The 12,167-nt window shown below is 43.0% G+C and overlaps 2 protein-coding genes across 3 annotated transcripts in view; both read left to right on the top strand.

Annotated features, from left to right (window-relative positions):
- The first annotated feature begins 1,838 nt into the window (after positions 1 to 1,838).
- fstl4 (follistatin-like 4) overlaps positions 1,839 to 12,167 on the top strand; it is a 240,311-nt gene continuing 229,982 nt past the window's right edge. For both annotated transcript variants that reach the window (XM_034206719.1, XM_034206720.1), the window contains exon 1: positions 1,839 to 2,159. The gene's annotated coding sequence lies outside the window, so the exon portion shown is untranslated. The remainder of the gene's footprint in view (positions 2,160 to 12,167) is intronic.
- Positions 7,726 to 9,419, top strand: LOC117540147 (zinc finger MYM-type protein 1-like). Its single transcript, XM_034206678.1, has 2 exons — positions 7,726 to 8,759; positions 8,955 to 9,419. Exons 1-2 carry the CDS (start codon positions 8,187 to 8,189, stop codon positions 9,417 to 9,419), a joined length of 1,038 nt encoding a protein of 345 aa, XP_034062569.1. The 5' UTR covers positions 7,726 to 8,186.

Here is a 12,167-nt window from a genome sequence, read left to right as displayed (position 1 = left end):
AAACCAGACTGTAAACATCTACATGTCATTACCTTTGCTTATTATGCCTGTTTTTAAATGCCTTTTTAATAAAGTATTTATGCTGTTTTTGTTCTTAAATGTCTTTTGATTTTAATCTGTAAAGCACTTTGAATCGCCACGTGCTGAAAAGTGCTATATAAATTGCCTTGCCTTGCCTTGCCTTACATGTCTTCACCCCCACCCTTTTAATTCACTCCTTTCAACTAAATCCATGTTCATATTTGTAATATTTTCCAATAAAGTAAAAAATGCCTTAAAAGACAAGGAAGAGCCTGTGTAACCGGGGTGGTTCATATCAATAATTCATGACCATTAATCAAATTTAAGAGACAGTTTTCCAACTACAAATTGTTGCAGCATTGTGCGAGGCCATTCCTCATTTCATCGGACAAAACCTCTTGATGCAGATTGTGCTGTTTACATATAATATCTATTATTTTTCCCTATTATTCTGTCTTTCTTTCTTTCTTATCCTCTTTACTTTTTCTGTCTAATCCTAAATCATTTGAAGGACTCACGTATGGCAAATGCATGACACTTCCTTTCTATTGTCTTCCTCCCCGTTATTCTCTCTCTTTTTTTCACTTTCTTGATAAATGTTACATCGAGCATGAATATTTTATTGACACATGCAATTTTGATGGGGACGCCACCATCTTTTCGGGATACAGTATGTAGGCCTAATTGTGCCATGTGCACTTCTCTCTCCTTTAACACAAATGGGTAAAGAGCAGGACAGACACAGAGAGAGAGAGAGAGAGAGAGAGAGAGAGAATATCTTTAAAGATTTGAACCTAAATATAAGCATGTAAGCCGCTGTAAACTTGCTCATCTGTGAAAGTGTTTCAGACACACCTGCCGGTCCTCTGTCTAATTCCTCTGTGAACATCATCGCTGCCTTGTTGATTAGTGATGCTTTATAGAGTTTGTCATACAGCCGACAGTGATTTCATAAAGAAGCTTTACAGGGTCTGAGCGGAAAACAATCTTTGAAAAACAAATAAAATATGCATATGATACTTTGACAACATTTGACAACCACATCATGTCACCACTCTGTGATTCTTTCCTCCATTTTTGTCTTTTGTTTAACACATAGCCAATGTGAACATTGTGAAATGTGAACAATAATTATCAAAATTGTATTGCATACAAAACAGTTTGTAAAGACTTACATCTTAGTAGTGACAAATAAGTGTAGTAGTGACACACTTGCATTCAAAACCATGTTAACTGCTAAATGTGACAGAAAAACAATATGTGTTCCTTTCCATCAGTATCTAACATAGTATTTTATTCAGCAGCTAGTGCATTATGAGTGACTTCATTTAATTATTTTAACAAACTGATTTGCATTTACAAATATTTATTTTCCTTTCATTTTTCTTTGTCTTATTACATAGTGCATGCACAGACACATACATCATTCATCCCCTCAACTGCAACCTCGCAAATCAACTCAATGTCATGCATCATTTTACCCCAACCAAAGTATATTCTCAAATCCACATTTCAGACAAATCCGGAAATCATTTAGGTAACAAACCCTGAAATTGAGAAAAAGAAAAAAGTCTGCATCTGCAAACAATTTTCTCTGCTATTCTGTGGTCCTTTACACACACATAGTTACACACACAACCGCGCATGCACACACGCACGCGCGAACGCACGCACACACACACACACACACACACACACACACACACACACACACACACACACACACACACACACACACACACACACACACACACACACACACACACAGGTGTCAGCTTTCTTGTGTGATGAATCCGCAGATGCAGCCTCTTTGGCGCGCAGCAGCTGACGTCAGGAGCGGAGCGGAGTGAGGGGAGTTGAAATAGGGCAGAGCAGGAGAGCAGCGCTTAGAGGAAAAGCAGCCGGAGGAGCTGAAGGATGGCGAGCCGTTGCTGACAGTTGGGACACGCTACCCGTCGCTTCAAACAAAGCTGCTTCTGATACACCAGCCCGTAATTAATCTGAAGCCTTTAAACCCTGCCGAGAAAGGAGTGGAACTAAAAGTGCGCAGTTGTCTCTATAGTCGCTGCGAGGAAGATCTCTGGCATATTTGCACGAATTTCCTTTCCTTTCTGCCCTCTTGCTTTGGAATACCACAGGTAAGGTGCAAGCTGTATTGCCTTATGCGGGATAGGGGCTCCACGGTCCTTTAAATACGTTTTCATGTATTTGACAAGTTTGGTTGTTCCGTGTGGGCAACGCTGTATCCGTCACTATTTGCATTGGGACTGTGAGTGAATGGAAACTGTAAAGAGGGTGGCAGTTGTGTGCTTTAATGTTGAATTAGTTTGTGAGTAGCTGAAGAGAAATGCATCAATAATAGAGAGCGAGCCCCACAATTTACAGGCAGAAAGATATGTGTGAGGTGCAGCCTCATAGCGCAGGGCGATGTCAATGACAGTCTGTGACAGTGTTTAACTACACTGCCTATTGTGTGGCGCAACACGGGATGTGATTAATCATTCAATATGACCAGATGCCAGCTTTTAGTAGCCTCATAAAGCCGTGCAGGGGCTATGCCTGCTCGGAAACAACAGGATAGTGTTTGATGAATAGCTTCAGTAGGAGTCCTCTGCCCGGATGTGCCAGGGTTGCTCAAGCAACAGAGGAGCTGAGATGATAACATAGTGAGACACGTACATCCCTCGCCGGGCTCTCGGGCATGAAATCCAGGTCCCAACAACCCCCCTCCTCACCCGGTCCTCCTGCCTCTTTTGGCTGGCAAGACTTCATCTTTTAACGATCAGTGTGTTATAAAGCATACACCCCCTCATCTACTCAACAGAAACTCTCAGGAATGTAAAGAAATTCCTAAACAAGACGAGATTGTCTTGTCTGATTGTGTTAAATGAGCTGGTTCAGCGCTCTCTCATGGGAACATCCTATCAGTGTCACCAGAGAGCTTGCACAGCAGCAGCAAAGCCTCCGTGACGGCCAGCGGAGTGGGAAATGAGGATTGGTCACCGCGCACGCTGCCGTGATACAGCGCACATTGCGCCGGGGCTCTCCATGGTGCTGAAAACGCTCCAGCCTCTTGCTGCCATACTCCACTCCTCACCTTCCCCGCCAGCCCAGCCTATCGTTCCTTGGTTTGTTGAATTACCTCTCCACCTGGAACCAGATATGTGGCTAACATCCAGCAACACAATTAGGGCCATTCAACAGTGTGCTATCTGCGAACAACTGCTTGTAATTCCTAGCTTTCAGCTTTTGTGAGAGCCAGCAACCCCTTTAACTCTCAACTCAGGCACACACAAACACACATAGCAGACACACATCCGAGCACAGGGAGAGCTCTGGATCAATGTATTGCCCTTGCTCCTGAATGAGATTATTAATGGCAGCTGTTCTCAGTCGGACCTGCAGTTTGCACCAACATAAAACCTCAAGGGGTTTACCTGGTCATTCATTGCAGGGGGAAACAAACCGGCAAGCCATCAAAGGTGACAAATGATCACCGGAGGAAAAAGTGTCAGTCTGTGTTCATCGAGTAAATCAACAGTTTGATTTATTGTGTTTTTCAGAGCTAAGAATCCACTGCTAATCACCACTGAGGTTACTCAACTTCAATTAAAGGATGATTAAACAATGGATAAGAGCCTTACATTAGAACATAACCCAATATTTGAACTACATTAAGTACATTTTCCAGCTTTGCGACTTCTGCAGGTTTTTTCTTTTAGTCACATCATGTCCCGAACCCTGTCCCATCAATTCTGCAGCCCACCCTGGGGTCACAGTCAGCGGGTTGATAAAATAATGATGTGGCCCAGAAAAGTGACTCAGTCGGGCTTATTACAGTCCGCAATCTGGTGTGTAACTTATTAGCTGTCTCACAGAGAACCATTACAACGCGGTGTCCAGCAGATTATGGCTGCGTGTTGTGCTTCAGAGACAGCCTAATAGTGGGATGACTCACACACTTAAAGATTGATGCTGAAGACACACAAGAGCCACATTGGAGTATGCACACACACACACACACACACACACAGATAAATGCACACAAGAAAACCTACACTGTAACCTTTTTTACTTCCCCTCGCTTAGCATTTAAAGGGCTAGAAACGACTTGCAGCATACGTGAATTAATAATAATAATAATAATTCATTATTTTATGTAGGCGCCTTTCAAGGCTCTCAATGTCACCGTACAAACATTGATTGCATGTGTGCACTGTGTCCTGCATGTTAGTTGGATAAAGCTACATATTTCAAGAACAGCAGTAAAGGTCTGATCTTCCGAGGGTCTACACGCTTCCACAGATCTTGCTTGTGAGGATATTCTTAGTGCAGCAGTCTATTTAACTATGTCCTCTGGCTAGATTTAGACATATTAACATAAGTAAGTAATTTTTTTGACAGAGTGACTGGCTAAATACAATCTGTGTGAGCTTTCTCTAGATAAGAAACTGTTAACTTTGTCAGTACTCAATTTGGTGTTCAGATTGGATGACTGGATTTCGAGTTCCTAGACTTTTTTGTCGGAGTTGAATAATAATGTATGCACATACAAATTAACAGTATCCCCTGACTTGTTTTGAAATCAATGTATAACATGAGTGTGTTAATGTGTTGATCCCAGCTTGTGAAAGGTCAGAGGTCAGACTCAGTCGAGCTCCAGGACATTTTAGGTGATTGAGGGCTTTCTACCATAGAAAAGCAGGTTGTACTGGAAAAAGCACTCTCTGCCCACATGCTTCTTCTTTCTTTCTGCAGTACTCAGGACTGTTTTTAAGTTGTTTCGTATTTTAAAATATGTTCCTGAAGTTGGCAAAGTTCTAGCATTTAGGTCGCTATTAAGGTTAAGGAGAATAAATAGGCTGCGGGACAGAGTAGCATTTCGATCATTCTTACTCCTGTTCTGCGTTTCATAGCAAGTTGTGGCCGGAGAAGAAAAATCCTTTCTTGCCCAAGTTTGATGCCAATCTTCTCTGTGAACATACAGGCCAGATGGCAAAGCATAAAGGGCTTGCTACTAAACATATTAAATGCAACTAAGCCTAGAAAGATTCAGAGCACATGCATATTTACCATGGTAGATATTTGGAATTTCAAACATTTATGCTAAGGTTTTTTCTTTTTCTTTTTTCTTCTATACACAGAGTATGCTAGACATCAATCAATCAATCAATGTTTATTTATAAACAATACGACACCCTCTGTCCTTAGACCCTCACATCGTACAAGGAAAAACTTCCGAAGAAAACCCACAGTTTAAAGGGAAAAATGGGAGAAACCTCAGGGAGAGCAACAGAGGAGGGATCCCTCTCCCAGGGAGGACAGACGTGCAATAGATGCCGTGTGTAAATTGAAAAGATAATACATTTGCAACATATAGGTAGTCCAAATGTTTGGAAATGCATGTGTGTATAATAGGAAGATGAATCCACAAGGATATCCATCCAGGACCTATGATCCAGGACCACAGCCACGACTCACCACGGCTCGCGATCCAGGACACAGGACCACAGGATCATCCATGACTCCGGATCCCGGCGTATATAGACACCAAAAAGAAAGACATTTGGGGAAGCTGGGTTAATCGGAACATGAGAGTACACAGGTGTAGACAGAGAGAAGGAAGAAGTAAGATGTCCCCTGACAAACTAAGCCTATATCAGCAAAACTAGGGGCTGAATCTAATCAGCCCTAACTATAAGCTTTATCAAAAAGGAAGGTCTTAAGCGCACTCTTAAAAACGGATAGGGTGTCTGCCGCCCGAACACAAACTGGAAGCTGATTCCACAAATGTGGACATGACCCATTCTTTAAAAAAAAAAAAATTCAAGGTAGATTTTGCATGCTTTCTACAATCCACATATAAAGAGCCATGGATGACAAGTCCATATAAGATTGAAGAAGAATAAATTACATTTTTCAATTATAATGCCCCTCTCTTGAACAGTTAAAATGCCTGGCATCACAGCGCCTGAACCCCATGCAGAGCTTGTCTAATCAGGAGCAGGATTTATTTCCACACAACAAAGCCACCCCCTCGGGTAAACCAAACCCACTTCCTCCCCTTTTTTTCCTTTTTTCCTGTTTAGCTTTGCAAGTGTACCAAAGAAGTATAACGAGCCATACTCCAAAACAAAGGAAAACATGCATTACAGATGTTGAGTCACACTCTTCTGAGCTGGCGCTTTCGCCATACGCTCACATCCTGATCACAAGATTAGTTTTAAATTGAACTGATGAAACTCTTACTCGTGGGTTAAGCTGGTCCACACTGGCACTCACACACACTCACGACCAGGGAAGTATTACATGATTAACATGAGGCATGTGACAATGAGGAGCACTTAATATAAATTAATCTGAAACTGAGGGGCACCAGTTACTCGCACCATTACATTCTGTATCCTTTTTAATCCAGAGACATATTGCCGTGCCCGTCAGATCACCCGAGGAGTGCTTTGTACTCCCTGCAGAGAGCAGAGCCACAAAATGTGGGCAACACGGTTCACTTGAAATTCCGATCACTAATGTTGAACTTCTAGAAATGACCTTTACCACCGCATCCCATATGAACACAGCAGCTGAGCTCAGAGCATCAGCAGCGCAGCTCTGAGCAAAGAGTGCTCGCTGCATCCTCTGCCTGAATGGAGGAAACTGACGAAAGAGTCGGTCGAGAGGGAGAAACGAGCTGGAGGTTACAGAAAGATCACCAGAAAAAAGCTTGTTTTTTTCTGCAGTGAAGTCAGTCTGCCATCTGCCTGTCCCCCACTGCACTTATTTGAACTTTATAGAAGTTATTATGCTTTCAGTTGGGACGTCACATCTGGAAAGGTGGTGTGACTCAACACAAATGTTACTGCAATCATTTCAACATGTCTTATGCCTCCTGTTTAATGAATACATATCAGTGTGACTGTGAGGTTGAGTAATCAATACGATCAGCTTCCTTTGTTAAGATAATGGTTAGTTGCAAAGGCAAAATGATGAGAGGAAATACCTTCGAGATCAGTGGCGAGCCGTCAGGGCCCTCTAGGCCCTCTCTGAGGGCCTACGATATTCTAAAAAATAATATTTAAAAACATTTAAAAAATATATTATTTTTTTTAAATATATATTTTTTAAATATTATTTGTGTTATATTTTTACCGAAAAAACTTGATTTAATTGTATTTAAAATAAAATGTCCAAAGAAATAAATCCTTCGAATCTGACTGTTCAGTTTCTGTTTGAATGTGAAGGGTTACATGAAAAAAGCTCGTCTGGCCCTCTATGCGATTCACAGAGGGCCCGCTATAGTAAAACAACGAGAGAGTAATGTCAAGTGACATTACATTACATTACATTGGTCAAATTGACCAATCATATCTTCCCTCTAAATGGGAGGGCTTTATTATCGCGGACTTTATGACAAGTTCCGCCCGCTGCGCTGCCAAGTTTATGCATGTGATATATCAACGGGTCAAGCTAGGCGGAATTAGCATACGTTCATTCACGATGGCTCACGTTAGTGATAGTAATGACATCGTTGCGAAACTACTAACCGAGTCTTTTTCAAGAATGAGTTACACGGATAAATTGGAGTTAATTACCAAAGGGCGACCAACACCACAGCTTAATTTGGTTCAAAAAACCAAACGGTTCGAGAGGCATTTTAATATCGGCAATTACGCCAGATACAACTGGATGACCGGATCAACCAGCTGTACTGCTGGGATTGCTTGCTTTTTGGAGCGGACAGTGGGTCATGGGCCAGAGATGGATATTCTGATTTAGGAAGTTTATCCAAATCAGCACATCGCCATCAGAATGCTTCAGGTCACCTCAGAGCTACTATTCGGCTTAAAACATTTGGGGACACCAGGATAGAGCTCCAGCTGGATGAGCAACAACGCCGGGGTGTCATCCTTCATAATGAAAAGGTGAAGAGGAACCGAGGAATTTTGAAACGCCTGATAAATTGTGTGGTGTACTTGGGCAAGCAGGAGTTGCCGTTCCGAGGTCACGATGAGAGTGTAACTTCATCAAACAAGGGGAATTACATAGAGTTGCTGGATTTAGTGGCAGAATATGACAGCGACCTGCACACACACCTCGCCACATCAACAGTATTTACCGGCACATCTTCAAGGATTCAGAATGACCTGATCAGCGCTGTCGCTAGTGTAATGACGGATAGCATGAAAGAGGAGCTGAGGAAGGCACCTTTTGTTGCGGTCATGTTGGATGAAACGACAGACATTAGCAACGTGGCGCAGATGTCATATGTGCTTCGATATGTCACTGACGATGGGATAAAAGAGCGTTTCTTCAAGTACGAAGATGTGACAGAGGACAAACGAGCAGAGGCCATAGCTACACGGCTGCTGGAGTTCCTGAGGGAGAGTGGCTGTATTGACAAAGTGGTCGCGCAGTGCTACGATGGAGCAGCTGTTATGGCCTCTGGATTGAATGGGGTGCAAGCGAAAGTTAAGGAAACAATTCCACAGGCCCTTTTCATTCACTGCTATGCTCACATCTTAAATCTCGTTTTGTCAAATGGAGCTTCCAAGATAAGAGAGTGTAAGGTCTTCTTCTCCCACCTCTCTGGCTTGGCCACCTTTTTCAGCCGCTCAGCAAAGCGCACCAAGCTACTGGATGATATTTGCCAGCATAGGCTTCCACGGGCAGCTCCTACTCGCTGGTGCTTTCATTCTTGCTTGGTGTGCACAGTGGCAGATAAGACCAGGGAATTGAGAGAGGTAAGATAATAATAACAATGAACGTAATGGAAATATTAACAATAATAAAGAAATGATTTAGTGTTGGAAACTACCCACTCATAAAAACATGAAGGTAAAGAACTATGCTAGTATTACATTAAATGGAAAAGCTAATCTTAGTGTTTACTGGAGGTCTATAAGTTGTTTTTTCTAAACTAAGCATTACTCTCGTAGGTGTTCGAGCACATCGTAGACCATCACACAGAGTTTGATGACGAAACTGTTCATTGCTCTGATGGATACATCACCCTCCTTACCAGCTTCGATTTCAGCTTTTGGTTGAAAACCTTCCACGCTATCTTCTCCTACTCGGATGTTGTTTTTGAAATACTTCAGAACAAAGGTTTTGATATGCAGTTCTGCCTGGCCAGAGTGGATCAGCTACAGCGACAAATTGAACAGGAGAAGGGGAACTTTGACAGCGTCTACGATGAAACCCAGGCTTTGGTTGGTCCTCCGCGCGGCCGTGGAGCTCAAGGAGACGTTCGTGCACGGTACAGGGAGCTCCACTGCAGCGTAATTGACAGCCTGCCCAGATTTCCAACCGCTTCAGTGACCACAAAAAGCTGGAATTCCTGGCCCTTCTGGACCCGCAACAGTTCGGGCATTACTGTAACTATTTCCCAACTGCTGCCTTGAACAGTTTGATGGAGAGCTATGGCGGATATTTCGACCAGCCTCGACTGCACACGGAACTCGCCGTGATGTACGGCATGTCTGACATTTTGGGGAAAAGCCCAGCCGACATTCATCAGTTTCTCCTCAAAAAAGGACTGAGTGAAAGCATGAAACAGGTGTACACCCTCTCATGCATCATCCTGACAATACCTGTGTCCACTGCCTCTGTGGAGAGGTCCTTCTCTGCGCTGAAGCGCATAAAAAGCTACTCGAGGTCCACGACTGGGCAAGTCCGACTGTCAGACTTGGCCTTAATTTCGATCGAGAAGGAATTGCTGATTGCTTTAAAAGCAAAGGATCACCTGCATGACGACGCCATCAAGTTCTTCATCCAAAAAGACAGGAGGATGGACTTTGTGTTTAGGTGATTTGATCATCAAAGGTAAGTCAAAGTGATTTTCAATGTGGGCCGCCGTGCCGACTTAATTCATTTGTAATTGTTACTTGGCTGTGGGTGCCCTGTCATGATAGGTGTTTATATAAATGGTGTTGTTTTGTGTGGTAGAGGGTCGCTGTCATTGATGCGTTTTGCACCCCGGGCCGCTGTTTTGATATTCCGCTGAAGTATACTATAGGCTGTGACGTAAAAACGTTTTCTTTTTTTTTTCGAGGGAAGAGGCGGGTGGGGTCAGAGGGCCTAGGTAGAAAAGTCACGGCTCGCCACTGTTCGAGATGCAGTGAATACAGGACAATTATATTTAGAAAGTTCTCTGTAGAAAGTGTTCAAAAGCTCTAAGAATTCAAGGTGCTTATTATTTTCTCATACATACTGCTCCCAAGGTCAAACATGAGCTTGTGTCATATGTTTAACTTGATATTTTAAACAGTATCTTAAAAAGGAGTCATATTTTCACTGCCAAATACATCTTGGTGGTATTACATTACATTACATGTTTCTTATTAGACACTTTTATCCAAAGCGACTCACACACTCAATACTGTGGGCAATCCCCACAGGAGCAATTTGGGGTGAAATGTCTTGCCCAGGGACACAACGACATGCTAACTGCAGTGGGGTTTGAACCTGTGACCCCCTGACCCCAACACCAAGGCTCTATCCACTGCGCCACACGCCTCATGGTATATGACTGTTTTGGCCTTATTTGCCACTTTTCATTTTGGCTGAAATGATCAGATCCTTGAGCAACATAACACTTACAACACCTATTTAAAGTGGACCGATCATGCAAAATGCACTTTTGTACGTCTTTTATACTTGAATATGTGTCCCCGGTGTTCCAGGGAACTCACCAAGTGTCATCAAATACAACCCTCTCTCTTTTCCTCCATACCCAAATCTTTTAAAAATGTGGCTACAACGAGCGGATGCAGATTCCATCCTACCCGACATCAGCCCGGAATACTGGGCGGTGACGCTCCGCCTACATGGGCAACTTTCCACCTATCAGGGGAATGGGGGGTTGCCACGGCCATTGCCGCTCGAAAGCGCTGGAGACGCTGTAGTACATATGCCAGGCCTGTAAGTGGCGCTGTAGTCTGCCACAAAAGCAGCGAAGAAGACTTCCCGCCCATGGTTTCCATGGTTGCCCTTCTGTTTATTCTCCGCCGTGGTTCCTTTTCTCCCTCCCAGAGGCAAGCGTTTGCTCCTGCTGCTGTTATTCAATGCAATCCCTCCCTCGCTGTAATTATTAGGGATGCCAGCGATTATTCGATTATTCGAATATTCGTTACAGTCTCCATAATCGAATATTATTTTTAAAAATCGATTTTATTTATATATTTTTTTATTATTATTTACGTATTTTTTTTTTTTCTGGCTTAGTTTCAACCAAAATATAGACTAATGCTAATAATAGTAATAGTATTAACAATTGTAAATGGCCATTGGTCACACCACCAGTTTGTTTTACTGTAAACTTGGAGGAAGCCTGCGTGCAGAGCAGACTGCTGCTGCAGCACGCTACACACCGCCCCCACCCCCACCCTCCCTCACACGTGCGACTAAAGATGAACAAAGCGGCAGGTAAAAAGAGTTCCTACTCATGGAACTACTTCGAACTTATAAGTACAAGGGAAGTGAAATGCAAATGCAATTTTTTTTTTGTCCCGCGGGGGGGGAGGGGGTCGGTCGGTCGATTAATCGATTATTATTCGCCAGGGCTGCCGAATAATCGATTTTGATCATGGTCAGTTTCTGGCAACCCTAGTAATTATCTCCGGTAGTCCACCAGCAGATGACAAACACCCACCTCTCCGCCTCTTCCAAGGAACGAGGGGACCGTGTGGCAGAGTTTCAGTTCGATTTTTTTTCGCCGGTCAACATGTCCGTTAACGTTTAAATCTTCTGGACAAAATTAGAAAAGTGCCAGTCAAAGGTCTTCTTTGTTATTTATTGAGCTTTAAAACAAATGAATAACAACTATATATAATCATATAAGAATAAACACGGAGGACAAAGCCTCTCTTTTTATCCCCCTCTTCTGACAGCCGAACAGCTGATCTCAAAGCACACTCCCCTCTCCAGCAGGGGGGCGTGGTCAGCTGCAGCTCATTTGCATTCAATCTACGTCACAGAATCAGCCCCTGCAAAAACAGGGCTGGAAAAGAGAACATAGAGCGAAATGAGGTATGGTTAAAATGCAGGATCTGTTTGGTATTTTGAAAAAAAAACTTCACAGACATGTTTTATATAGGTATGGCCCTACAATATATTTGTCAAATATAGCATGATAGGTCCACTTTAAGATA

Source organism: Gymnodraco acuticeps, unplaced genomic scaffold (genome assembly GCF_902827175.1).
Source record: "Gymnodraco acuticeps unplaced genomic scaffold, fGymAcu1.1, whole genome shotgun sequence".
Taxonomy (NCBI): Eukaryota; Metazoa; Chordata; class Actinopteri; order Perciformes; family Bathydraconidae; genus Gymnodraco; species Gymnodraco acuticeps.
Note: the sequence above shows the minus strand (reverse complement) of the source record. Positions and strands in the feature narration are given on the sequence as shown.